Source organism: Trichophyton verrucosum, assembly GCF_000151505.1.
Source record: "Trichophyton verrucosum HKI 0517 chromosome Unknown contig00202_1.f1.exp, whole genome shotgun sequence".
Classification (NCBI taxonomy): domain Eukaryota; kingdom Fungi; phylum Ascomycota; class Eurotiomycetes; order Onygenales; family Arthrodermataceae; genus Trichophyton; species Trichophyton verrucosum.
In genome coordinates this window covers 1-24,705 of record NW_003315520.1, presented here as the reverse complement: position 1 = coordinate 24,705, position 24,705 = coordinate 1, and the positions used below count along the sequence as shown (strand labels likewise).

General features: G+C 49.0%; 7 protein-coding genes and 1 non-coding gene across 8 annotated transcripts; 7 read left to right on the top strand and 1 right to left on the bottom strand.

The window, feature by feature from the left end:
• Positions 1–782: 782 nt before the first annotated feature.
• Positions 783–2,378, top strand: TRV_02171 (FAD binding oxidoreductase, putative; the record flags this gene model as incomplete). The annotated part of the gene is made up of 3 exons (XM_003023617.1): positions 783–926; positions 1,024–2,182; positions 2,257–2,378. The coding sequence occupies 3 exons, from the start codon at positions 783–785 to the stop codon at positions 2,376–2,378; spliced, it is 1,425 nt and encodes a 474-aa protein (XP_003023663.1).
• Positions 2,379–3,820: 1,442 nt separating this feature from the next.
• On the top strand, positions 3,821–5,561 carry TRV_02170 (cytochrome P450 benzoate 4-monooxygenase, putative; the record flags this gene model as incomplete). Its single annotated transcript, XM_003023616.1, has 3 exons — positions 3,821–3,898; positions 4,077–4,610; positions 4,668–5,561. 3 exons carry the CDS (start codon positions 3,821–3,823, stop codon positions 5,559–5,561), a joined length of 1,506 nt encoding a protein of 501 aa, XP_003023662.1.
• A 3,853-nt stretch (positions 5,562–9,414) lies between these two features.
• On the top strand, positions 9,415–11,109 carry TRV_02169 (carboxylesterase, putative; the record flags this gene model as incomplete). Its single annotated transcript, XM_003023615.1, has 1 exon — positions 9,415–11,109. The coding sequence occupies one exon, from the start codon at positions 9,415–9,417 to the stop codon at positions 11,107–11,109; it is 1,695 nt and encodes a 564-aa protein (XP_003023661.1).
• Positions 11,110–11,739: 630 nt separating this feature from the next.
• Positions 11,740–12,609, top strand: TRV_02168 (uncharacterized protein; the record flags this gene model as incomplete). Its single annotated transcript, XM_003023614.1, has 1 exon — positions 11,740–12,609. The coding sequence occupies one exon, from the start codon at positions 11,740–11,742 to the stop codon at positions 12,607–12,609; it is 870 nt and encodes a 289-aa protein (XP_003023660.1).
• A 721-nt stretch (positions 12,610–13,330) lies between these two features.
• TRV_02167 (uncharacterized protein) lies at positions 13,331–15,238 on the top strand (the record flags this gene model as incomplete). Its single annotated transcript, XM_003023613.1, has 4 exons — positions 13,331–13,448; positions 13,511–13,806; positions 13,902–14,262; positions 14,349–15,238. The coding sequence occupies 4 exons, from the start codon at positions 13,331–13,333 to the stop codon at positions 15,236–15,238; spliced, it is 1,665 nt and encodes a 554-aa protein (XP_003023659.1).
• A 255-nt stretch (positions 15,239–15,493) lies between these two features.
• Positions 15,494–17,622, top strand: TRV_02166 (uncharacterized protein; the record flags this gene model as incomplete). Its single annotated transcript, XM_003023612.1, has 2 exons — positions 15,494–15,660; positions 15,750–17,622. The coding sequence occupies 2 exons, from the start codon at positions 15,494–15,496 to the stop codon at positions 17,620–17,622; spliced, it is 2,040 nt and encodes a 679-aa protein (XP_003023658.1).
• Positions 17,623–17,788: 166 nt separating this feature from the next.
• TRV_02165 lies at positions 17,789–17,875 on the top strand. Its single transcript has one exon. It is a non-coding gene; the product is annotated as a tRNA-Thr (tRNA).
• A 4,513-nt stretch (positions 17,876–22,388) lies between these two features.
• On the bottom strand, positions 22,389–22,748 carry TRV_02164 (uncharacterized protein; the record flags this gene model as incomplete). The annotated part of the gene is made up of 1 exon (XM_003023611.1): positions 22,389–22,748. A coding segment is annotated over one exon (360 nt), but the record flags the coding sequence as incomplete, so codon positions are not given.
• Between the last annotated feature and the right edge of the window lie 1,957 nt (positions 22,749–24,705).

Here is a 24,705-nt window from a genome sequence, read left to right as displayed (position 1 = left end):
GCCTCGCTCAACTAGTTAACTAGTTAACTAGTTAGCCCGCCCAGGCCCAGGCGCAGAATGCGTCGACCAGTGCCATCTTCTGATCTAAGGCCCTCGTCAATCCGTGATAGCTGCACTCCCGCTTCGCAAGTGTCACTGGCGCTCAGTCATTCGATGGGCTGTAGAAAATGTGTCGAGAAGGCGATGTAGTAATATGGAAGAAGCGAGATGACGGCCGAGTCGTTGGTAGAGTGCCGGAAGCCGCCTGCGGCCGTTATGTGCCCTCTCTGGGCGCGGCCATCCCGCAAGTTGTTTTCATAACGGTTATATATCCCGGGTCTTTGCTCTCTATCGTACGAAGGTAGTTGTAGCTGTGATTGACGTTGTTGACGTTTGATGTTTGGTCGGTGTGGAAATATTCTAGGAGTGGAGATTGACTAGTTACCCAGCTTGGTTAAAGCAACTAACTAGTTAACTAGTTGCCGAGGCATCATTAAACTACCCATAGCGACCGCCGACTACTTACATCGGCCATTGAATAACAAATATGATAGAAATCAAAGAAATAATCCATACGCCGTACTGTTGGCTATCAAATTATTGGTCGGTCGGAAGATAAACCATGTCCTGCGACACGTCGTACCGCTACGCTAATTAACTCTAAACCATGTTAACTAACGACTCAGTTGACAGGCCTTGCAATGCCACCTCTAGGGGACTCTCGTCAATTGACAGGAATCGTCTAGACACCACCAGTGTCGTTGTTTAAAGGACACCCTGCATTCCTCATAGCAGCGTATATAATGTCTCTTTCCAAGAATCCTATTTCTGCAGAACTCATCGAGATCCTGAAGTCTCAAGTCAAATCATCTGAGATTCTGACACCCTCGTCTGCGGGGTATTCAAAAGCAATAGCCCGTTGGTCTGATGCGGCAGTCAAACCCGCTGTAAGTAAACAGTATATGACTTTGTTTGTTCTTTCTTCCATAGAGGAATATATATAGCTAATGAAAAGGGTGAAAACTAACGAGATATTGTCGGTAGGGTGCTGTCCTGCTTGCTACTAATGCGGAAGATGTTAGTGCTGCTGTCAAGCTCGCGCAGCAGCACAAACTGGATCTGGCAGTAAAAGGTGGCGGGCATTCTGTATCAGGAACAAGCTCGTCTGATGGTGGGCTCGTAATTGGCTTGTCTTGTATGCGACATGTTGAGGTTGATGCGGAGCGCAGAACGATCACCGCACAGGGAGGTTGCCTCTGGGTTGACGTTGATGAAGCTGGTGGTCAACATGGCCTAGCTACTGTTGGGGGCACTGTCAACCATACTGGAATTGGTGGCCTTACCCTCGGCGGAGGGTACGGATGGCTGTCGTCAAAGTACGGGCTGGTCATTGACAATGTTCTTTCGGTCACAATGGTCTTAGCAGATGGCCGAATTGTCAAAACTTCAGCTACAGAGGAGCCGGACTTGTTCTGGGCAGTACGTGGTGCTGGTCACAACTTTGGTGTTGCCGTTGAATTTGTCTACCAGGCTTATGAGCAGGCGGACCTGGTGTTTTCTGGATTTTTGATCTTTCCACAGGAAAAGCTCGAAGCCATTGTCGACACACTTAATCGGGGAATGCAACATCCCCAGCCGGATTCATCCACCATGTGTATATTCGGGACGCATCCTGGTACTGCTGAACCCATGGTGGCAACGTGTATTTTCCATCGTGGCACCGAAGAGGAGGGCAGAGAGGCGTTCAAAGACCTATATGCCATTGGTCCAGTCATGGATGGTGCTAAGATGATCCCCTATTCTACTGTTAACGCACAGGTTAACGAGATGGCCAAACACGGGGCAAGACGAAATATCCAGGGTCTCTACTTCTCTCCGCCCTTGAGACCGGCCTTTGCACGCAAAGTTATGGACAAGTATGCAGAGAAAATGGCAGCAGACCCAGATATGATGGGAACGGCCGTTATTTTCGAATATTTTGACATGAGAAAATGCACAGAAGTGCCCATAGAGTCGACTTCTTGTGCTAACCGGGGAGCGACCCTCAACGGGCTGCTGACCAGTAGGTGGAATAATAAAAATAACGACTCCGCGAACCGTCAATGGGGAAGAGATATGCAACAAATGTTTGTGAAAGAGATGGAGCAAAGCACCTCGGCTGTATCCACGAACGAGGTACCTCAGTACCTTAACTATTCCGAATGTAAGTTTTGCACCTGCGGCATTCCAGGGTGTTTGGTATGAAGAAGCTGGCTAACAGGATATCTGAAATTACAGCTAGCGACACGCCCTTTCAAAAGATGCATGGCATCCATGCTGGTAGACTGCAAAAGCTGAAGGGGGAATATGATCCCACAGGGATGTTTGGCAAAATGTGTCCCATCATGCCTGCCAATTGATGAGAATCGAGTACTGAGAGAAGTACCGTCATATCCATAAAATGGAGGGTATCAATTTGGTTAATAGCAAAGAAAGGCCGTCTTATCGAGATTGTGGACATCACTTCCATATTTTTGTTTATATTTCGTAGCTTCGTGAGAATTGAGGCTGGAATGAATGCATTGCTGAGTCAGCAAAATTATAACTTTATCACGTTACTATGAGATTCAATTATAACATAGTTGATTGGACAAACGAATTAACCTTAGTTCTGAAAGCTATTATTGGCCACAAAATAACGTCAACAACGGAATTGGTCACTTGACACGTATTTTTCTCCATTTACCAGGTATCCTACATTCATGCTCACTATTCTTGACGGTTGATAAAAATATATAACAGCACGAATGAGACTTCGTTTTCTGTTTTCTGTTTTCCTAAATCAGCATCCGATATCATAATGAGTATTGACAATATTCTGCGTTGCTGGTGGTAAGTTAACCATAAGCTGGACGTTTAAGAGAGAGTCCATGGAAGATATGGCCAGACATATAGAGTCAACGTATACTGTGAACATCCTTAGGGTATTACTTGACACTGTTATCGCCATATCCTGTCGTGGCAAAGCGGCCAAACGGTTCAAAGTCCAACTGTCCAACTACTAGCAGGTGTGAAGTAACTTGCTGGAAGCTGCAGTTTGTTTTGCATCATTTTTGGTCCACGCTGATTGGATACCACTAGCTAAGCTAGTTCACGTGCCGAAACACCCTGGGATTGCCGATGCTTATGTCAGCCTCCATGCTCTCTCTGGTCTCACAACGAAAACATCGCTAGGAGAAACCCTCGGGGGAATAGATCATGGATAATGTTGCTGCTATGCAGACGGTGGCTTTTATTTACTTTGGGGCCGTTCTGCCTGCTCAACGCCCTGTGACCAGTGCTGGCTGTCAGAAAAGCATGGCTGACGTGCATGCAGCTCTGTGCTGTGTTCAGAGTATATAAGCCCGGAGTTTATCAAACAAGCCGGCTCTTCCGAAGAGCTATCCCAGCCAATGAGAGGGCTTCTATTGACATTCCGGGGGCAAGAAGGGCATCTTAAATATCCGATATGCTGACATAAGCAGTCTGTCGCTTGTCTGGGCGCTCGAACGCCGAGGATAGCCGGGGAAGTCGCATCAAGGGCGAGGGAAGACTCCTGCTGGCCCCCCATATATAATTCGAGGAAGGGAGCGTCCCCCACCGTCTGCCAGTCCACACACAGACGGGATACATAAATTACTCTCCTCCCGCCGGCTTCCTCTTCGTCTTCTCTCATCTCTTCTCTCCGTCAACAGCGTCTCTTGCTTGTCCTGGTGCTGCTCAACACCTCCCATCTGTGTGGAAGCAGAACAAGACTTTCTGCGGCTATCGACGGCCACTGCTGACGTCACAGAATCTGCATTTCACGTGGAGATAAGATAAGATGCTGCTCACACCTGTCGTCGAGAACGTCTCGCTCCTCCTGGCAGGACAGCTTTTTCTGCTGGCAGTGGGCGTATTGGTAAGTCTTGATTCTGGTGTCACGGCTTTTATATAGCTCTGTAAGCTGCAATTGAGGGTAGTTTGCTAATTTAAATGCTCGAAATTAGACGGTCGGGTACTGTGTATATAACAAGTTCCTGCATCCGTTACGCTCGTTTCCAGGCCCCTTTTTGGCCAGCATCACTCCACTCGTTCAGCTATACCACGGACTCAATGGCGACCGTCATCTCTGGCTTGCTGAATTGCATGAGAAATACGGTACCCATGTCCGTGTAGCTCCAAACTTCATCTCCGTCAACACCGTCCAGGGTCTCCATGATATCTACGGTCACGGAAAGAAGGTCAAGAAGTCCAACTTTTACAATGCTTTCCCTGCCATCAAGGGAGTGTACAATACGCACAATGTCATTGACAAGACCATCCACGGCAGAAAGAGACGTGTTCTCAGCCAGGCTTTCTCGGAAAATGCCCTCAAGGGAATGGAGGATGTCATGCTCACCAACGTCCGTCAGTTCTGTGATATCATGGGAGGCGATGCTCCTGGTCTTGACTCCGATAGATTCCTCAATGAAAAGGGCGTTGCTACCAGGAACATGGCTGACTGGTTTGCCTACTTGACCTACGATGTCATGGGAGAGCTCTGCTTCGGTAAGAGTTTCGGCATGTTGATTGAGCGTGGAAAGAGAGATGTCATTGCCCTTGTCGACAGAGCTGCTTTCAGACACTATGTCGTAAGTGCCTTCTACCAAACGAAAAATGTTTCAATATATAGCTAACCTTGGGTCTAGTGTGGTTTATGGATGCCCCTCGATAGCTGGCACCTGGACCAGATCTTCATCCACAAGCTTACTAACGACCGATGGAACTTCATCAAGAACTCTCGAGTAGAAGCTACTCAGCGTGCCAAAGAACGAACCATGGCCGGCCACGAGGCCAAGAAGGATTTCTTCTATTACCTTCTCAATGCAAAGGACCCGGAAACTGGCAAGGGACTTGCTACCCCAGAACTCTGGAGTGAGAGCAACGTCCTTATGATTGCCGGAACTGACACCACCTCTACCGGTCTCACTGCCACTATCTTCTACCTCGTCCGCAACACTAACGCCCTCGAGAAGCTCAAGAAGGAGATTCGCTCCAACTTCACTGACGTCGAGGACATCGTCACCGGCTCCAAGCTCAATGATATGGTTTACCTCAAGGCCTGTATTGACGAGGCCATGCGTCTCGCCCCCGCTGTACCCGGAGCCATCCCCCGTGAAGTCCTACCAGGCGGCATTGAAGTCGACGGTGTCTATCTCCCGGCCGGAACTGACTGCGGAACCCCAACCTATGCCATCCACAGACACCCAGACTACTACCGTGAACCCACCAAATACATCCCGGAGCGTTGGATCGAGGGTGCGATGTGTCAAGCCGACAGTGGAATGTGGGTTTCGACCAAGGACTCTGTTGACATCGCCCGACGGGCCTTCTGCCCCTTCTCCATCGGACCTCGTGGCTGTATTGGAAAGAGTATGGCTCTCATGGAGATGCGTCTCACCATTGCCCGTATGATGTTCCTTTTCGACATCGAGATCGCCGACAGGACTGGTGAAGATGAAAATGGCCACCTCGCTATGGTCGACCACTTCACCAGCCAAAAGAATGGACCAAACATCACCATTCGAAAGCGCCAGCTGTAAAGCGCAGAACCCCCCGTATTGTGTAAAATGCACAACTTAAACAACTAGAAATGGCTGGAAAAAGGACTGGATGACCATGGTTCGATAGGGGGCGCGGCTGATGGGTAATTTTCTTTTCCTTTTTTAACGATGCTGATGACCTATTTCATGCGCTTCACTAGGCTCCAGCACACATGCCAGGGCTGCAATCCTGGTCAAACCATATTGGTATCGTGTGCAACGAGATGAACGAAAAAGCAGATCTTATTTTGCTCAATTTGCTTTATTTGTTTTGCCGTTGCTTATATATGGTTCTTGGGGGATCGGGTTCCATATATCATGTATTATGATGCTTTCCTTGTTCTCCAGGAGATGGGATGGATCACAGCACCATAATATCTCTCCGTGTTACTAGACTATATGAGCAATATGATATGTGTTCCAAGCTTTGCTTTGCTTCGCAGGTGTAACACTTATCTCGTACCTACTTATGTGTGCGACATCGTGGCGGCTATTCTTCCCGTCGGCGGCTCCTTGGCGGCTATCTCGTCTAGGGCTAAATTTTCTAAAAGTCGCACAAACATCAGCCTACCCGTTTAAGGTTGCCTGTGCCACGGAAATCGACTATCCAGCCCTGGGAATTTTGTATTCCTGACGCGTAGTGCTGGTGCGCTGTGCAACCGACCATTATTAGTTCACAGATTGCTCGAAGAACTAACTACCTAACTAGTTAGTTAACTAACTAACTAGTTAACATCCTTCCAGCCGATATGTCGGCACTTCATATAGTTAGTTAGTCCGCAATAGCGGCAGACCAGAGTCACACCGCCTAACGAACCGGTCTCGACCGTTGATTCCTCAGCCAGCTTTGCGCCTAATCTGAGCATTGACTCCATCTCGAAGCCATATCGCTAAGAACAGAAACATACCACTATTTGCATGTGGAGATACAACGTTCAAGACACAGAACTTGAGTTACATCGCCTATTTCGGGACCTGGCTAGAACCAGAGGAGGGGAGCCTCTGCCAGGCACGAGCGCCAGGGCGAGAGGATGAAACCGTTGGCCTCTGCGCTGCAGGAACAAGATGATGATAATTGTTAAGACCAAGGCGGTTGAATTAACGACCCTCGAGGTTCAAGGAAGGAGGATATACCGAGAAGACCCGAACATGAATCATGGGGTAACCGCATGTTAGGCCTGACCGCAAGGTTGAATCCAAGAAGTGACAAGAACGAACAACGAACCCGAGGATATACTGCAAAATACAGATCGGTAGTTAGCTGTCTTCCTTGTGATGGTTAACTTGGAAGAACGGAAGAAGTAGGACCTAAGGTATACACGGACCTCTTTTGTCGGCACCAAGTCGTACAGGAACTCGCCAATTCCCAAGCACGCGGCATCGGATTCTTCTCTAGTTGATTTTAAACTGCTCAGAGAAGGCTTTCTACCCTTAATCTAGCAGATTAGGTTCTTGTCAGGCTTCCAAGGTAGAAAAGTTGCCGAGAATAGCGTAATTAGTACGCAGTAAACGTCTTCAAGTCAAGAAACTACGTGTCAGCGTGCTTTGAGCGAAGACAAACTATTGATGGGCCAAAAAAAGGTAATATATTCAAAAATAGAGACGTTGATTGTTTGCCACTTTTCGCTAACAACTTTATATATAACGTATCCGAGATATTTTTATGAGGCCCATTTGACTATTTGAAGCTCAATTCCCACAGCGGGTACTCCGTACATGTAGGACAGATCTAAATAACGGGAATATGCTCAATTATATTATTCCTCCGGGTGCATAACTCTGGGCCAACCGCCGATTCTTCTGCAGCTCAGATTCTTGGTCTGGGATATCACGATCGACTGAGATCACCGCCAATTTATTCAATAATTCGTCAGCAGTAAAAATAGGATGCCGGCGCGGTACATTCATCTGCTGGCCACATACTGAAACACAAAAGATAGGGAACACTCTCCAACTCTACTCGTAGTGCCTGAATGAACAGACCCCCTCAAGCAGACATCTATGTACTTGTGTTTACCGTGCAAAATCAACGGTTTCTTCTTGTCGCTTCTCAGTAGCCAAGAAAACAGATGAAATTGGGTTTTTATGCCAAGCTTTTCTATCGCATAAAAGTGGAACGCTTGGACTCCATCACGAGACCACTATTAGTCAGCGAAGCTTGATTCCGTCAAGTTCACAACCTCCAGAGTTTTTCTCCCTTGCGTCGGTGCAAATCCGTCCACGAGGCAGCCATTCAATGCACTATCACAGGCTGTTTGGCCGCCTTGTTTCCCCCTTAACATAACCGACGGTATATACCCTCTGCTATGAACTTGCGCTTTCCCCGCGTCTCCACTTCCCCGCTCGTTGCTGGTGGACCGCAGCTCGTATTTGTCTCTTGCCGACCCATGTCTCCGTTGCCATGGAGGTACAGTTGGTACAACTACAGACCGGTTAGCAGGGAGTAGTTGCCCTGGACTTGCCCTAGCTTGGCAATACTAACCAGAGAGAACAAAAGCGAAAAGCAAGCCAAGCGTCCTTCTGCCCACAACTTGGTTCCCAACGCGAGATCAAATGACCGCCCTACCAAAGCCGTGGCCTTGGGAGAACTCCAGCTGCTGCTGTGGCGATTTAGCCATCGTAAGTACGGAGTACAATCACCCAGATGGCGAAGCTGATCAGTTTCGTCTCTGGAGGAAAATCATCGGGTTCAGGAACACCCGTCTCCGTCACGCAAGTGTGATACATCCATACGAGGAAAAGAAATTGAATTTCCATGTTCCAGAGTCGTGTCCAATGAATGACTTGGAACACCAGTATATGGTGGAGAAGTCATTGCTACCCGTATACACGGGAGATGTCACGGTTGTATTAGTTTTTCCTAATCCAGTGCTGAGAACAAAAACTCTACCTTGGTGCAGGGCTTGGGTGGTGAACAGCTTACCTCCACCAAAAGCGATTATCCAGATCTCAAAAGAACTCTGAATATGGGCCTTGGTAGCATCTCCTGAGAGCCGTTGAGATGCGAATGATAGCTAAATCCCCACAGATCGGGTGGCGGGTATCGTTGCCTCATGACTCCATTGTGCTGTACCATGGAAAGTCTGCACTCCACCCCCTATATTTTCTTCCTCCCTTTTGGACCGATTTCTGCGTCGTGTACCGAGAACACGCCGGACTGGCGGATCCTGCCATCGTGAATGCCCACAATTGGCCCCGTTTTTTATTTATATATTTTTTGGTTTTATTTTTATACTTTTGCGTATACTAGGCATGGCTATCGACGAGAACTAAACGAGGTTCCCCGGATGTGAGCGGACTCACCTGGACAAGTAATCCTGCATGATGGCTGGGACCTAAAGTGAACTACCCATGCATATATACTCAACCTGTTATATGTGAAGGTACACATGCCTCGGCCACGGTCATTCAGGTCTATATATTATATATATACAGATCGCTCTTTTCTTGTTGCACATGCCACGAACCTGGAGCCGATCCCGCACTGTCCATGCTGAGAGCCAGTTCTCTTCCAGATATACCCACCTACGATGTACAGGGGTCAGTCAACCTTCTTGCTAGTAGCCTGGTGCGTATGAGCCCCATCAGCTTGGGACAGACAGGGTCAATGATGGCCTTCCCAAGATTTTCACTTTCTGATTGTCTCGGGGGCAGGGAACAAAAAATAATGATACGATAGCCCTAGACAGATGTGATTAAGGATTCAGGTATGGGCCAAACATAAAAGCCTGGAGATTTCCATGTCTGCAAGAGTATGTTGATCCCTCTTCCAGATCATAGAGCAGCTTTTCTATTTATCACAGGAACCCTTTGAGTTGGGTTTCTTTTTTGCCCTTCCATAACACTTTTCATGATGTGGTCTCTACTTACCGCAGCGGTCCTTTTCGCTCGCCTTTCAATTGCTGTTCCAACTGCTGCTGCTCCAGCAATTGAAAAGCGAGCAGCTCCTACTGTTCAATTGGACTATGCCACTGTGGTTGGTTCCAGTGCACTTGGGATTGACTCGTTCAAGGGCATCCCTTACGCCCAGCCTCCAGTCGGCAAATTGCGATTGAAGCCTCCGCAGCCCATTACCGGGGATCTTGGAACCGTGCAGGCTACTGGGCTTCCTCGTGCTTGCCCGCAGATATACCTGAAGTCTGACGATATTCCAGACGACATTCTCGGAAGGTTCATCAACACACCAGTATTCCAGAAGATTACCCACGCTGGCGAGGACTGTCTTACAATCAACGTTCAGAAACCTTCATCTGCCACCCCGGAGTCTAAGTTACCTGTGCTTTTCTGGATTTTTGGCGGTGGCTTTGAGTTTGGCTCTACACAACTCTATGACGGAACTTCACTGATCTTGAGATCTATGTCCCAGAGACGAGACATCATCTTCGTTGCCGTAAACTACCGAGTCGGAGGGTTTGGTTTCTTGCCTGGCGCAGATATCAAAAATGATGGCTCCGCTAACCTAGGTCTCCTTGATCAACGCCTTGGACTTCAGTGGGTTGCTGACAATATTTCGAAATTTGGCGGTGATCCTGAAAAGGTCACCATCTGGGGAGAGTCTGCTGGTGCTATCTCCGTGTTCGACCAGATGGCATTGTACGATGGCGACAATACTTATAAAGGAAAACCTCTCTTCCGCGGAGCAATCATGAACAGTGGAAGTGTTATCCCTGCCGACCCGGTTGACTGCCCCAAAGGCGAAGTTGTATACGAAAAGGTGGTCGAAGCAGCCGGATGTTCCAAGGCTACCGATAAGCTCGACTGTCTACGATCTGTCGATTACACAACCTTCCTTAACGCCGCCAATTCAGTCCCTGGGATCCTCAGCTACGATTCAGTTGCTCTGTCTTATCTTCCACGACCTGATGGCAAAGCTCTCACCGCCTCTCCAGATAAGCTAGGTAGAAGTGGACTTATGGCCAAAGTTCCCTTCATCATTGGTGATCAAGAAGACGAAGGCACCCTCTTTTCTCTTGTACAGAACAACATTACAACCACCGAACATCTCGTCGACTACTTCAGTACATACTTCTTCCACGGCGCAACCAAGGAACAGCTCAGAGATCTGGTAGATACTTATCCCAATGACCCATCCGCCGGCTCCCCCTTCAGAACTGGAAACCTCAACCAGCTATATCCGCAGTATAAACGGCTTGCTGCCATGTTGGGAGATCTAGTGTTCACTCTCTCCCGTCGTGTCTTCCTGGATATCGCCAACGATAAATTCCCTGAAATTCCAACGTGGTCCTACCTCGGGACCTATGGCCACATCATTCCAATTCTCGGCACTTTCCACGGCTCCGATATTCTTACTTCGTTCGGATACACTCCTGGAATCCCCAGCACAAGCATCCAGAACTACTATCTTAGCTTCGTCAACAACCTGGACCCCAATAAGGGAACACCTTTGGGCTTCCCCAAGTGGCCAAGATGGGGAGAGGGGAAGATGCTACTGAACTTCGAGGCCGTGAAGAACAGTTATCTCAAAGATGACTTTAGGGCGGACAGTGCTAAGTACCTGGAAGAGCACTCAGATATTCTACATATTTAATTGGTCTATATATTGGAAGTATATATGAAGGCCAGGGAGGGAGGGAGGAGTATTAGGTGTTTACATTTTGGATTAATATTTACTGTACATAGCGAAAAACAAACATAAGGGCTATGTCCCTTATATAATTTAATAGGAGTTCTCTATTTTTGGATATCTGCCGTGCGAGTAATAAATATACCAGGTACATGTCCCCCGCCGCAGCACCTTATTCAATTCAATTATTCTCCTCTTTCCTTATCTCTCAGTCTGATGGAACCAGTTTGTGGTTAACTAACAAGCCCTTTGATGTCTGCACTAGTTAGGGACACTGGTTAAGCCATCCATAGAACCGAGCCTCCCCCACCTAGTTTGCCATCTACAACCTGGTTATCATCGTCCAAATTCCTGATAAGGTCGAGACCAAGTAGTTAATATTAGCTTGCTTTCTGTGGGTTTGCCTCTCGAGCTCGGCGTTTGTCCGCTGGGGCTTAAACTAACTCAACTACCGAGTTGCGCTTAACTATCGAGTTAGCGCTTTGATGTAACTGGCTGGCCCGAAAGCCTAACTAATTGTCCAAGTTAACTACTTGAGATAGCCTCATCTCGCCTTCGCATGTTTCAGCTTCAAACCTCCTCCCACAGGCGACGATGACCGCAAGCGACGTGAAGCCGCCGCAGGATAAGGAGAGGCAGGGGACGCCGCCGCCGCCTCCGTACTCGCCCGTTACGCCAGGCAGGCCTCAGTCCTCCAGCACAACTCCCGCCGCCCCTGAGTCCACGATAGCTGCGTCCCCGCTACCACCGGCTGCCTACCCGGCCCTCAGCAGCGTCTTTGAGTCCATACCCGCCGTCGTCGATCGTGCCAGATCGGCTCCGAACAAGAACGGAGCCGTCCCTGCTCTGCCACCACCGCAATTCATCAGGGAGCCAGCTCCAGTGCCTATCTCTGAAAGCGAGAACCCAGACGCCATCGCTCTTCGGTCCGCCATCACCATTCTCCAGATACAGAAACAGCAGGCCCTGCGAGACATTCAGACGCTGGACAAGTTGAAACAGGCCGCTGCTGAGGATCCTCATGCTTTCGCCAGCGAGTTTCTAGCCGGTTCTCTCCAGTCGGACGAGGGCGACTTATTCCACCTTTCCCCGCGCAAGGAAAACAATCAAGAAGATACTGGAACGGAAAGCGGCCCAGAGGCAATGGACGTGGACCAGGTGAAACCGACAAATGATAATAATAGTCCTGGCAGAAATCAGTCAAGGAAGCTCAGCAAAATACCAAAGCCGCAGAATATCGTACGGATGCCTGCTATCAACTGGGCGAAGTACCATATAGTTGGTGAACCTCTGGACAAAATGCATGAAGAGCAAAGATTGAGACCTACGCCCGGTGAACCACGCCATGATACTCCGTCCGCGGCGTCTACCTCAAGAAGCCCAGAACACACTCTGGCAGCTCCATATCGGCCTTTTGTGGACAAGATTGAACCTCATGTCAAGTCTAGGAACGTTGGCAGATGATACCGAAACTGAGGGAACTCGGATATTCTATCTTATTAAGTATCTTGACTGGTATATGCACCAGCAGAAATATCATGGCGATATTCTGGTATCTATCATAGCCAGAATCCCCGGTCTCTCGGAAACATAATTCCCCGTCGCACGGCCTGATTTTCCATCTCTTCTAGGTAGGAGAGCAAAGGATTAAGAAATTGAACTACATAGTGGTCTTCTCGAAGGCCTCCAGACGATCTCCATCTTTGGCTATTTAGGTGAACGCAGGCATGAAATTCATGGGAAGACAGACTCACAAGCACGTTAGGCGCATAAAATGCCCTACACTTTCTCACACTATATGCCCATACAGTGTGAAGCAACTCTCCTCTCGGAGACTACTAAACAAAAATCTATTATAGTGACTGAAATAGAGGTCAGAACCCGTTTTTCCTTGATGATAAATGGCAGCCGAAGTTACGTCCATTCGGACTGCTTACTGCTTTAAATAGATAGATATAGACATTGCGGTGTAGTCCGTCATAAATCCTTTTATTTCTCGGAAAATCAATGAAACAATTCAATTTATTCATTATCTACATTCTCAATATCTCCATTTTCCAATTTCTGCCAAGATGAGGCGTTTAGCCTCTGGAGTCTAACCAGATATCATTTACTAAACGACAAGATAAAAATACAATAAAAGAGTTGAGAGAGCTGCCTTGACTGCAGCTATCGGAAGCCCATAATGATAATTTTTTCTCTATCAAGCTCATTTACCAGGAAGCGCTTATTTCAGCTTAGTGTTTCAAATATCAAATGCCAGGTAGCTACCGTATTCACGGTCACCCAGGCAGGCAAAAGCTGTAAGATCAAGAACATACATGTGCATGAGTCAACAGTGCGACTATTAATTATTTTACTGTAGGTAACTATCAAGATGACGATTTCTTCCGCTTTACTCGTGGGCGCTTTGTCTCGGATGAGGCAGAACAATTACGGCGGAGATACGTCAAATTCAATATGAACGAGCTTGCAGCCATAGCAGCAAAGGTTACGGGCGCAACCAAATGCATCGACGTCCAGAAATGCCCTGATGGCCTATATAATAAAGCTTTCCTACTTACCATGGACAACGGAAAAGAAGTTATCGGCAAAATACCCAATCCCAACGCAGGGCCGGCGCATCTAACAATAGCCAGTGAAGTTGCTACCATGGAATTTGTGAGTAACAACTGTACAATTATTTAGGTATACTTGAGTTTTCTGACAAGTTTAATTATAAGGCACGAAATGTTCTGCATACGCCAGTTCCACAGGTCTATGCGTGGAATTCCAAGGTAAATGGAGATAACCGCGTTGGAGCCGAGTACATCATTATGGAACGGGTCCCTGGGGTACCTCTAGGGCTAGCCTGGGACTCGCTTGAACCTCCCGACAAGCTCAAGGTTTTCTTACAGATATTCGAATACCAGAAAAGGTGGACGGCGGAAAAGTTTTCCCAGTTTGGTAGCCTCTACTACACCAAGGATCTTCCCACTAATGCCTTGACGGAGAACAACCTTTACATCAATAGAAATGGGCAGCCCATTAAAGACAACCGGTTTGCAATTGGGCCATCTATCAGTCGGGAGTGGTTACAGGATGGCAGGGAGGATCTCCAGTGCCATAGAGGGCCATGTGAGCCTCCATACTAGCCTGCACGTGGCATTAACTATTAGCAAAACCTGTACTAATGGAATGATCAACAGGGGCATCGCTTTTAGACTATCGTTTGGCAATTGGCCATCGAGAGGAGATGGCAATCAGGTCGTTGAAATATATCCCAAGCCAATGTGCTATACTTCATGGTCCCGGAGCCTACCAACCAACAGCCGGGAAGAAGCTTGCTGCAGTTAAGCTTTATTCCCAGATGCTTGGGCATATATTACCTAGCGAAGCGGGACTCACTTCAGGTCATCTATGGCATAACGATCTCCACTCGGAAAATATATTTGTCAACCCCGCCAAACCCACGGAAATTACTGGTATAATTGACTGGCAATCTATACAAATAGCTCCTTTGGTCGATCACTGCCTAGACCCTAGCTTTCTAGGATACGAAGGCCCTGATGTTGGTGAAGACCCCCAGCCACCAGCCCTCCGCGAAGACATTGATTCTCTTGAACCGGACGAAAGAAGAGCAGCTATCAAGCGGTTCTACGATATGTCTGTCATGGTAGCGTGGAGAATGCTTGTGAAGCAAAAGAATCCCGACCAACATGCGGCTATCCGATTCCGAAAGTCGAAAGCCGGACATATGCTGGGTCTCTCGCAGAACTTGTTTGTTTTTGGTGAAGCGCATTTCCGAGCTCTGGTGTTGGATCTAAGGGATGAGTGGGTAAAACTGGGGAAGGAATTCCCACTCGAGTTTTCCACCGCGGAAATCTCCGAGATCGAGGCAGATGTGAAGGCTGCCGATATGGGGATAGAGGCTATGAACATGATCATTGAGAAGATGGGTGATTTATGGCCGGAGAAGGGGGTAATTGATCATGAGAACTATCACATGGTCATGGCAATGCTACATGATATCAAAACGGATCTCATTGACCGTGTGGTTCATTCTCCAGAAGACAGGAAGGCCTTTGACATGTTTTGGCCATTTGACTGCTAGTGCTGTCGAGATATAGCAACAGGCAGGCCGGGTATTTATCCCCAGACAAACTAAAGGATATTGGATGGTTCTATTGCTATGGCGTAGGTTGAGGATGTTGCGATGAAGCTTCGACACAGAGCTCAGACCTGAACTAGTCCCAATTTGGCATAGTCGAGGTTAAAAAAGTTTTCGTTATCAGACCACCCGAGGGAGTTCGATTAGCTAGCACTTCCATCACAGCAAGCTACTCAAAGCCACCACGAGCAGCGAAAGATGAAGCGCAAGGCGGACTCGGAGGCGCAAAGCCCAGCCGAGAATGGCGACCAACTGGCAAAGAAACGAGCCGTCTCAGCTCAATCGGTAGTTCCATCCTTTGCAGATGGCCTTCTAGATAAGGATACGCTGGAGAAGTACAAGGCAGCCTATGCGAAATCAGGCCCGTAAGTAACGTTTCATTATTGTCTCTTCTGTCTATATGGCTCAATTGATGTTGTGGAAGCTTGCTAATTGCTTGAATTTTGTGAGATAGGTATAAACATGGCGTTATCTCTCCTCTATTCAACCAGGAGCTCCTCCGTGCTGTCCGCAGCGAGATTCAAGAGCACATCTCCTTCACGGAGAAAGAGACCGACATCTACAAGATCTACCAGTCTGGGGATTTGGCCAATCTCGATGGATTGGATGATGAATCGCTCTCACGGCTGCCTTCTTTGTTGAAGCTACGAAATGCCTTATACTCGGAGCCGTTTCGAGAGTACCTATCTGAAGTTACCGGTGCTGGAAAGCTGAGCGGTAGCAAGACCGATATGGCTGTCAATGTCTACACTGGTGGATGTCATCTGCTATGCCATGACGATGTGATTGGAAGCCGACGAGTGAGCTATATCCTATACCTGACTGACCCGGACGTGCCATGGAAGCCAGAATGGGGTGGAGCACTGCGATTGTTCCCGACCACGACGGAAACTAATGCGGACGGGGAGGAAGTCAAGATTCCCAAGCCGGATCATACTGTTTCTATCCCACCGGCTTTCAATCAGCTGAGTTTCTTTGCGGTGCAGCCCGGTGAGAGCTTCCATGATGTCGAGGAGGTGTATCACATGGAAACGAAGGGCAGTGAGAAGGAGATCAAGTCTAGGGTGCGCATGGCGATCAGTGGCTGGTTCCATATCCCGCAGGAGGGCGAGGATGGGTACGAGGAAGGTCTTGCAGAGAAACTGGCTGAACGAAGCAGTCTCCAGCAGCTTCAGGGTGAAGGCGATGAGTTTGATCGACCACAACCGCAATTCGTTCCGTATAAGACAGTTGAGGAGCAAGATACATCTTCCAAGGGCAAGGAACCCGCTAAGTCTGCAGGAGAAGACGATAATGACGATGAAGGGTTCAATGACAAAGACCTTGATTTCCTGCTCAAGTACATTGCCCCGTCGTACTTGACACCCGACGTAGCAAGCCAGCTGAATGAGATTTTCGACAACGACCGGATTGTCCGACTTGAGAAGTTCCTTTCAGACAAGTTCACCCCACGTCTGCGCTCGTATATCGAGAGCCAGGAAAAGGATGAGACATTCCCTACCTCTGCGGAAGAGATTGAGCAGAAGACAGATTGGAAAGTGAGCCGGCCACCACATAAGCACCGATACCTGTACCAGCAACCGTGTTTGGACAAGACCAGCGACGGGCAAAAGGAAAAGACGCCCATCCAGGAGCTGCTGGAGGATCTTCTTCCATCACGCGCATTCAAGAAATGGCTCTCTGCAGTGACTGGACTGGATGGCTTGCTGGGCTACAACCTTCTTGCCCGCAGATTTAGGCGCGGGGAGGACTATACCCTTGCCAGCGGATACGAAGGGGAATCGCCCCGCCTTGAGTTTACCATTGGCATCACCCCGACCCCTGGCTGGGAGAAGGAAGAAGAGGATGAGGAGGAAGAAGAGGCTGGGAAAGCAGACAAGACCAAATCTGAGACCAACAGCAAAGCCAAGCCAGAGAACGGCACAGCAGCAGCAGCAGCAGCAGCAGCAGCAGCAGCAGAACAAGAAGAAGAGCTAGCTGTTGGAGGCTACGAAATCTACATGGCAGGTGATGACGATGACGAAGAAGAGGAAGAAGCCGGCGCAGCAACGGAACAAACGCTGGGCTCGACGGGAAGCAAATCAAAGGTGAACAAGTCAAAGGCCGACCCGGCCATCTACAAGTCGTCGACCAATGACGAGGACGACGGAATCCTGCTCAGCATGGCGGCCGGCTGGAACCGCATGAGCATTGTGCTACGGGACCAAGGGCCGCTGAAGTTTGTGAAGTATGTGAGTCGTGCAGCCAAGGGCGATCGGTGGGATATTACCGGCGAAATAGACGTTGAGTATGATGACGAGGAGGAGGATGAGGAGGGTGACGAGTAGATGTACTTCTAGAGCAGGTAGAAGCAATACAATGTCTGTCTATCAAGAAGCCCCTTTCACATATTGCAGAGTAGGTAAGGTGTTGCAGTAGATAAAAGTACGTCAACTTTCTGCCTCGGGAAGCAGACTGAAAAGGCCTCTCGGGCTGACCAACCTAACACTTTCTGCCCTTGTAGCGTAGGGGTTATCGCGTCATACTTGTAATTCATATTATGTCATATGAAGGTCACCAGTTCGAATCTGGTCGGGGGCACATCTTTCTTTTTTTTGCTTTTTTTTTATATTATTCTCCTACTAGAACAACATCCACATGTCAACGGCAAGACAGAAATCACGGCTCGGTTTTGGTCACATCTTCATGAGACTCGTCAGAGCAAGCACTAGGGAAAAGAGTGCTTGGATTGCCATCCAGGCCGACTCGCTTCTTCACTTTCTCCCAGGCTTCAACCCGAACCAGGCATCGGGACCGAGATGAGCTGGGAGAGGGCCCGGGGTAAGCCAATACCAAGGCCTTAGTTTCGTCAATCATCAGTACTAACTGGGTACTTATCACCCTCTAGTTTCGCTTCAAGATGCCCTTTGCTTGCTCAGCCTCATCGGACGCACGCCAGGACCCTGCCTGTGCTGTCAAAGGGACGGGAGCGCAGCAGTTGGGGGCCAGCACTAGCAGATCCTATTTTTGCATGCATATCAGATGTGATATGAGTTGAGTAACTAATAAAATCAGGCAGTGTTCATAATGGATGCCATGCTACGGCGTAATATGGCTCCTCAGGGCTTCTACCAAAGAAAGGCTAAAAAGCCAACTGACTCGACTACTGCATGGTGAAGAAAGAAAAGCAGACCCGGAACTTCCGGCTGCAGAACCCGGCAAATCATTTATCAAAGGGGGTGGAGGGGATGGAGTAAGTACTTTGTTACTTACGTTTTATTCTATCTGGTGAGCTCACGTCAAGTCTGGCTTGTGGTATCGAATCCGGCCTGACTGGACGGAGCGTTAAGGTTAAGCTGAGCCAACAGGAACGTTTTAGCCAGCGATCTCGAAGTCGATCATTTTAGCGGACTTGGTCTTAGGGAGGAATTAATGCACTTTTTATGAAGGTGGTGACGTTGAAAGGGCCAGTTCGAGACGAGATGAGGCGAGACGAGATGAGCCAGCTCGTTTCAAGCGATCTAATCTCCCTTCCATCGAGCCGAAAGCCTCATTCTTTGAAACAGCTTCTCTTCGACCGGCGGTGAGTCGAAGCAGATAGATATGAAGAGAAAAAAACCCAGGACTTGAAGCCATGAGATGCAAGTGACGTCGTCGGCGTCGTCTTTTTTACTCCGCTTCATCCCTCCTATGGTCCCTGTACAACCCCCGCCCTCTTAATGCGAATTCGGGACGGGATGAGAAGGACGAACGGGTGAGCTAGGTCACATAGTATACGTTTTCCTGCTTTTCCTTCCACCAGGCAGAGTGTATGTACAGTATAGAATACTTTACGGACCCTCCGCCCATTCGGCTGGTTACTGGTAGGCTAAGGATGCTGTAATATAAGCTGCTTATGCATGGACAATCAAGAGTAATCCGTGCAAAGAGTGCTGCTGCACGAGGTCGATCTGGCTTCTGATCGGGTGTTCCGTTGAAAAAGGGCAGGTAGTAATTTACCCGCTCGGTAATGGCGTATAACATCGTTACTGTCCTTACCGTCGGGTTCGGTTGCAAGAGTGGGTGGTCAGTTAGTCTATATGCACGGAGTATATATAGCTATATGGCTGACGTATATATGGAGGGATGCAGGCGACGCAAGACACAAATATATTCGCATTTATTTCAATCCTCCAAGACGCACGGAGGAGCTAGTCTAAGTAGTGTGCACGCAATTAATAGGACGAGGGATTGTGTATGGCCCGAGGCGCACTCCAGCCCAAATAGTTACACGCCGTGTCCCTTCATCCTGCCGGGCCAGATGCAAGTCATGTAATAAGTAACGACGGTTAAGTTACATACATGTGTCCCCCGGCCGGGTAGGAGATTTGGGATGGATTCACCCATTCCCGTCCAATACGTATTATATTGCTTCCCCGCGTTACTAAGGGCTGTTATGTTGTTGTTTTTTTTTCTTCCCACTATCTCACGGGCAGAAGCAGATGTGCTAGGCCGGCTAGTTTAGTGAGTTATGCAGTGCACCCGAGGCGATCCCCATGCGCTGAGCAAGGCCAGGCCAGGCAGGGTTCAAGCGCCTCATGCACATGAGAAACATAAGCAGGACCAGCACTGCACTCTTAGGAGGGGGTATAGACGGACCAAGACAAGACAGGATGCAAAGTCGATCATCCAGAAGGGCCATATTTCGTTCCTGGCCAGGCGAAGTTGCAAGGACAAGAAAAAAAAAGGACGCTCAGGCACTTTTTATGCCTCTCCCTCTCTGCCAGTGACCAGGCATATCAAGTGTGCTGTATACACTTCCAAGGACAGTTTATAATGGCATGCATCCGGGATGTTGGTATGGACCATGTAAAGGCGGTTCGACCGTCAATCGTTTTGCTGTCTTGTCTGGGCGAAGAAGAAAAAGGTACCCGCAGGACACGACTCGGCGCCAACACCTGTGCCCTCCGCACCATGTCCTGGACATGGGTGTGCATGTGTTGTGTGTGTGTGCAGAGCTCAGCATGGTATATGGGTGAACATGCCAGTCGGGCAGGCCGGGCAGGGGATGCAGAGAACGCCTCAGACAGGGTCTCCGCCGAGGGGGCCGGGGCCACGGACATAAAGTACTCAGGAGGATATATATCACTGCACATATAGCTCGGCGAAAGGCAGGAGGAGGATATCATGAGCAAAAACTAGGGGGAGGCGAGCAAAGTCAAGCCAGAAGGAGACGAGTCAGGTCGGATATTTGATATCTTGTGCGCCGCTGGGCCCCTGAGATGGGCGGTTATTGTTATTTTCCAGTAGTGGTGCATGTCATACCATGGATATCAACTGCAACTCAACCGCAAGCCATTGATCGCCTGTAAGGACTGACTTTGATAGTTATATCGTATTAATCTTGCACTGTAAGTAAAATATAATATCAGAGGAAGTAGATGCATGCGTGCCCTGAAACCAGCGCAGTGGTAGTTATGCCAGCATCAAACGAAGCCCAGCAGCGACGAACACATGGGTATCCACCAGCAGCAGCAAACGCAGGGCTCGCAGAATCGAATACATCAGCTTATTCGTCTTCTTCTTCTCCCGTTTGCCATATTAACTATTATGTATTATTATTTGCCTTGCCCGTGGCGTTTGGACGGAGGTATTATTATTCTGCAGCTGATACTCCGTACGCCCTGTTACCATTCTTGTATTTGTTATGTGACTAGCTCCCGCGAAATAAATTACATACATAACATTATACTCACATACTTACCTTGGCTCCGACCAGACGAACGTCGTCGTGGACTCCAGGGCCATCGCTACCAACGCACCCCATTCGGAAGATAGACCGAACGAAAGAGGGCGTGGGAGCGAGATGGGTTATTTAGTACTTATTATTTGACTACCGAGTCTTAGCACTTCGCTAGCCGTGCGAGCCAGGCCGATGGGTCGGCTGGACGGAGCAGAGGTTCTCGAAGGGGCAGGTTGGAGGAAGAAACAAACGGTGATGGCAAATTTGAAGGGTTTCAGGCTGGAGAAAGCTACGCCGCTGGTCGTTTGGCTTTGGCTCTTTGGGCTAGAATAATCCAGGAACTCGGCTCTGAAGACGAAGAGTGGATGGTGGTTGGGTGTTGGGTGTTCCCGGTCCGAGGAGGCCGCTTGTGAATGATGGTTAGGTAGGTACCTAATGGTTCTGGTTCTGGTTATGGTTATGGTTATGCTGGTGTATATGGCTCTGGCTAACGAGGAATAATTATCGTCATGCGGTGGCCGATCACAGTCACAGTCACACGCACAACCACGGTACACCTGGAGGGCGGTACAGAGCATTGGCCGAGCTGTGATGATATCCTGTGGTTCTGCAGGCTTTTTTTGAATTATACAGCAGTACTCCGTACAGTAAGTATGCATACTCCGTACTCTGCTTGCTGTTACGGAGGAGTTATAATTATGGGGTACTGACCAGACGGGTACCTGAAGTTCAGGCCGGAGAAGACGTCTCCATCAAGTCGAGGACGGGTGCTACATCAGACAGCTACATCGTATACAGCAGAGCAGAGGCCCCATAATAATTAACCCTTTACTCGGTGTTGAGCCAACAAACGACGACGAACAAGCTCCAACAGTTTCTACCCATACTACGAATACTGCTTTCGAAAGTCCTTACCATACGAAAGCGGCCCAGAGGGAAAGAGACTTTTTACTGGGAAGACGACTGAGTAAGCGGCAGCCAGGAGCAGACGAGGATCTTCGAGGACAAACGTGCGATGGAGATGGAGTGGAGCCCTCGAGATCCCTGCTCAACCATGGGAGGGAAGAGAAAAACCAAAAATCCACGCCTTGGTGCTGCTTTTAAGCCGTTCGTGGCTGGAAGACGAATAATGATCGGGGATGCGTGGCAGGCCTGCCGTGGAGCGTGTGCTTGAGAGTGAGCGAGCGAGTGGGTTTCCTGTCTGGCTTCTAAGTACTAAGTTTCCTGCTAACTTGCTAGGGTAAGCAGGAAGATGGGCCATGCATCTGCCGGGGTTATGGGGAGGGGACTTGGATTTTGGATTTTGGATTTTGGGGGGCCCTTCAACACGAGGGAGGCCTGTCTCTCAAGGGTTCGTCTGGGAGGATGTCGCCCCAGCGGCAAGATCCATTATTACATAATGGCGCTCGACTCGGTGTTGAGAGCAACAAAAGAGAGAGGAGAGAAAGACGAGACGAGACGACGACAAGACGGAAGAGACCGAGAGACAAAACGACGCATCGGGTGACTGGAGAACAAGGACGAAAGAGGATAATAAAGAGGTGGCTGACGGGGGAAGATAGTTAAAAGAGGCCGAAGAAGCAATGTGAGCCAGGCGTGGCTTGTTACTCCATGGCTGCCGCATAGTTCAACCTGCTTTTTTTTTTTTTTCTCTTGAGGCTGGTGAGGAAGGGAAAAGGAAGCAAAGAGAGAAAGACAGAGAGAGGCAGAGAGAGGCAGAGAGAGGCAGGAGAAGGCAGCGAGAAATGCGACCTGTCAGGTAGCACGGCTGAGCGATGGAACAAAGAGTCGAGCCTGTCTGCGTCGAATCATCTGCCCGCCCGTCGAGGCTCCCTCTTTCTTCTGTCTGACAGTGGCACATCCTGATCTTGATCCTCTCTCTCGTTCGACTCTTGGCTCTCAAGTGAGTGACTGCTGGCTGGGCTGCATCATCTTGATTGATATCAATCTCTAGCGTTCGCTGCATGTCTTGGGAGTTGTTGAGTCTCTCTTGTCATGTATGGTAAGCCTCGCTTAGTCATCAGCATGGCCGGTAGAGCGTGGCTTTTTTGTTCCCGAAAGGCGAGCAGGGATAAAGAGAGAGAGAGAAGACATACTGGAAGACAGTAAAAGACAGACAGTAAAAGAGACAGTGAAAGAGATGGCTGTTTGCACATGACTCTAGCTAGTCTCTTGTTCCTTTTCATCTTTTATCTTTTACTCTCTACTGTCTACTCTCTACTCTTTACTATCTTCTTCTCTCCGTGTTTTTTCTTCTTTTCTTCACTTTAAGGCTCGGCCACGTGAGCGGGATCCCCTTCCTTTTTGCCAAGAAGACTCGTGGCGCCTGCTTAGTCATGTTTTGTTACCGTAAGAGCTTAAAGTTGGGTAAAGTAAGTCTAGCAGTAGAAAGAGACGACGACGAAGGACGAAGGATAACAGCAAGGACAACAAGAAGAAGGACAGCAAGACAAGAAGAAGAAGAAGAACAAGACGAAGTGACGAGACGATGCGACGGTGAGTGGAGAGGGCAGAGCCTACGGTTGAGCAATGAGGATGGATGGGAGGATGACACTCCGTGCGACTGGCACCAGCTCTGGCCTCTCACCACCGTCACACAAACCAGCACGACTCGTGGCATCCAGCACCTCGCTCTCTCGGTCTCGACGTGGAGGACTCCAGGTGGGAGAGAGGAAGCACACTACTAGACTAAGTACTCAGTCTCCCAGGCAGGCCATTCATATTTACAGGTTTTCCGGCTCAGGCTCAGGCTCAAGGCTCAAGGCTTGAGCTCAGACACGCGGCCACGGAGGCTTTTTCTCTCGTCCTCCTGCTCTCTTCAGGCTCTTGACCCTCCGCTGACCTTGCTTTTTCCCTTCGCCAGTGCCAGTCAGAATGCCAATCCCAAAAGAAAAATAAAAATAAAAAAAAAAAGGACAAGACGTCGTCCTCACCGAGAGAGGGAGAGAGAGAAAGGAAAAAAAAAAAAAAGAAGACACGCTTCAACCTGCCCTGTGGCCGTGGGTTTAGTGTATTTAAGGAACGTGGCGCTCGTCGATTACGGCAGCGTAATGGGGGGAGGGACAACAACTGGGGAGAGGGACGCATGGAAAGAAGCAAGCATGCCGCAGCCTGGCGGTGGGTGGAAACTGGAGACCTGGGACCATGCCCTTACTCTTAGTTTGAACTAAGCTAAACTCAGCGCTGATGGACATGGGAGGCCCTGGTCAGCCCTAAGCAGGGAGTCCAGCCGATGCTTGATGGGGATGGGGGGACCGACGGAGAGATATGTACCTACTTATGATGTTGACTTGGGGGATGAGAGACACCGGAGAGAGCCTGAGGAGCCTGGTCTGTCTGTCTGTCCGTCCGTCTGTCCCTGCGTTGGCCTGTCGAGGCTGAGCCCAGCTACAGCTACCACTCCGGAACTATCAGCAATAGATAATAATAGTACTCGACGAGGAAGATAATAATGTATAACTAGCTAAGCTACATAAAGACTCGACGCTTGATAGCGGTCGCTGGTTGCTGGTTGCTGGTTGCTGGTTGGCGGTAGAGCCGTAACGTAATACAGATACGGTAATACAGCTTTCAATAGAGGGCCCTCGGGGGTGTTTGTTTTTGCATTACCGAAATGACGAGAAAAACGAACGTCCAACCTCCGTCTTTTTCGTTTCTTTCGACTCTTTTTTTTCGTCCAAAACTCCAACCTCCGATCTCTCTCTCTCTC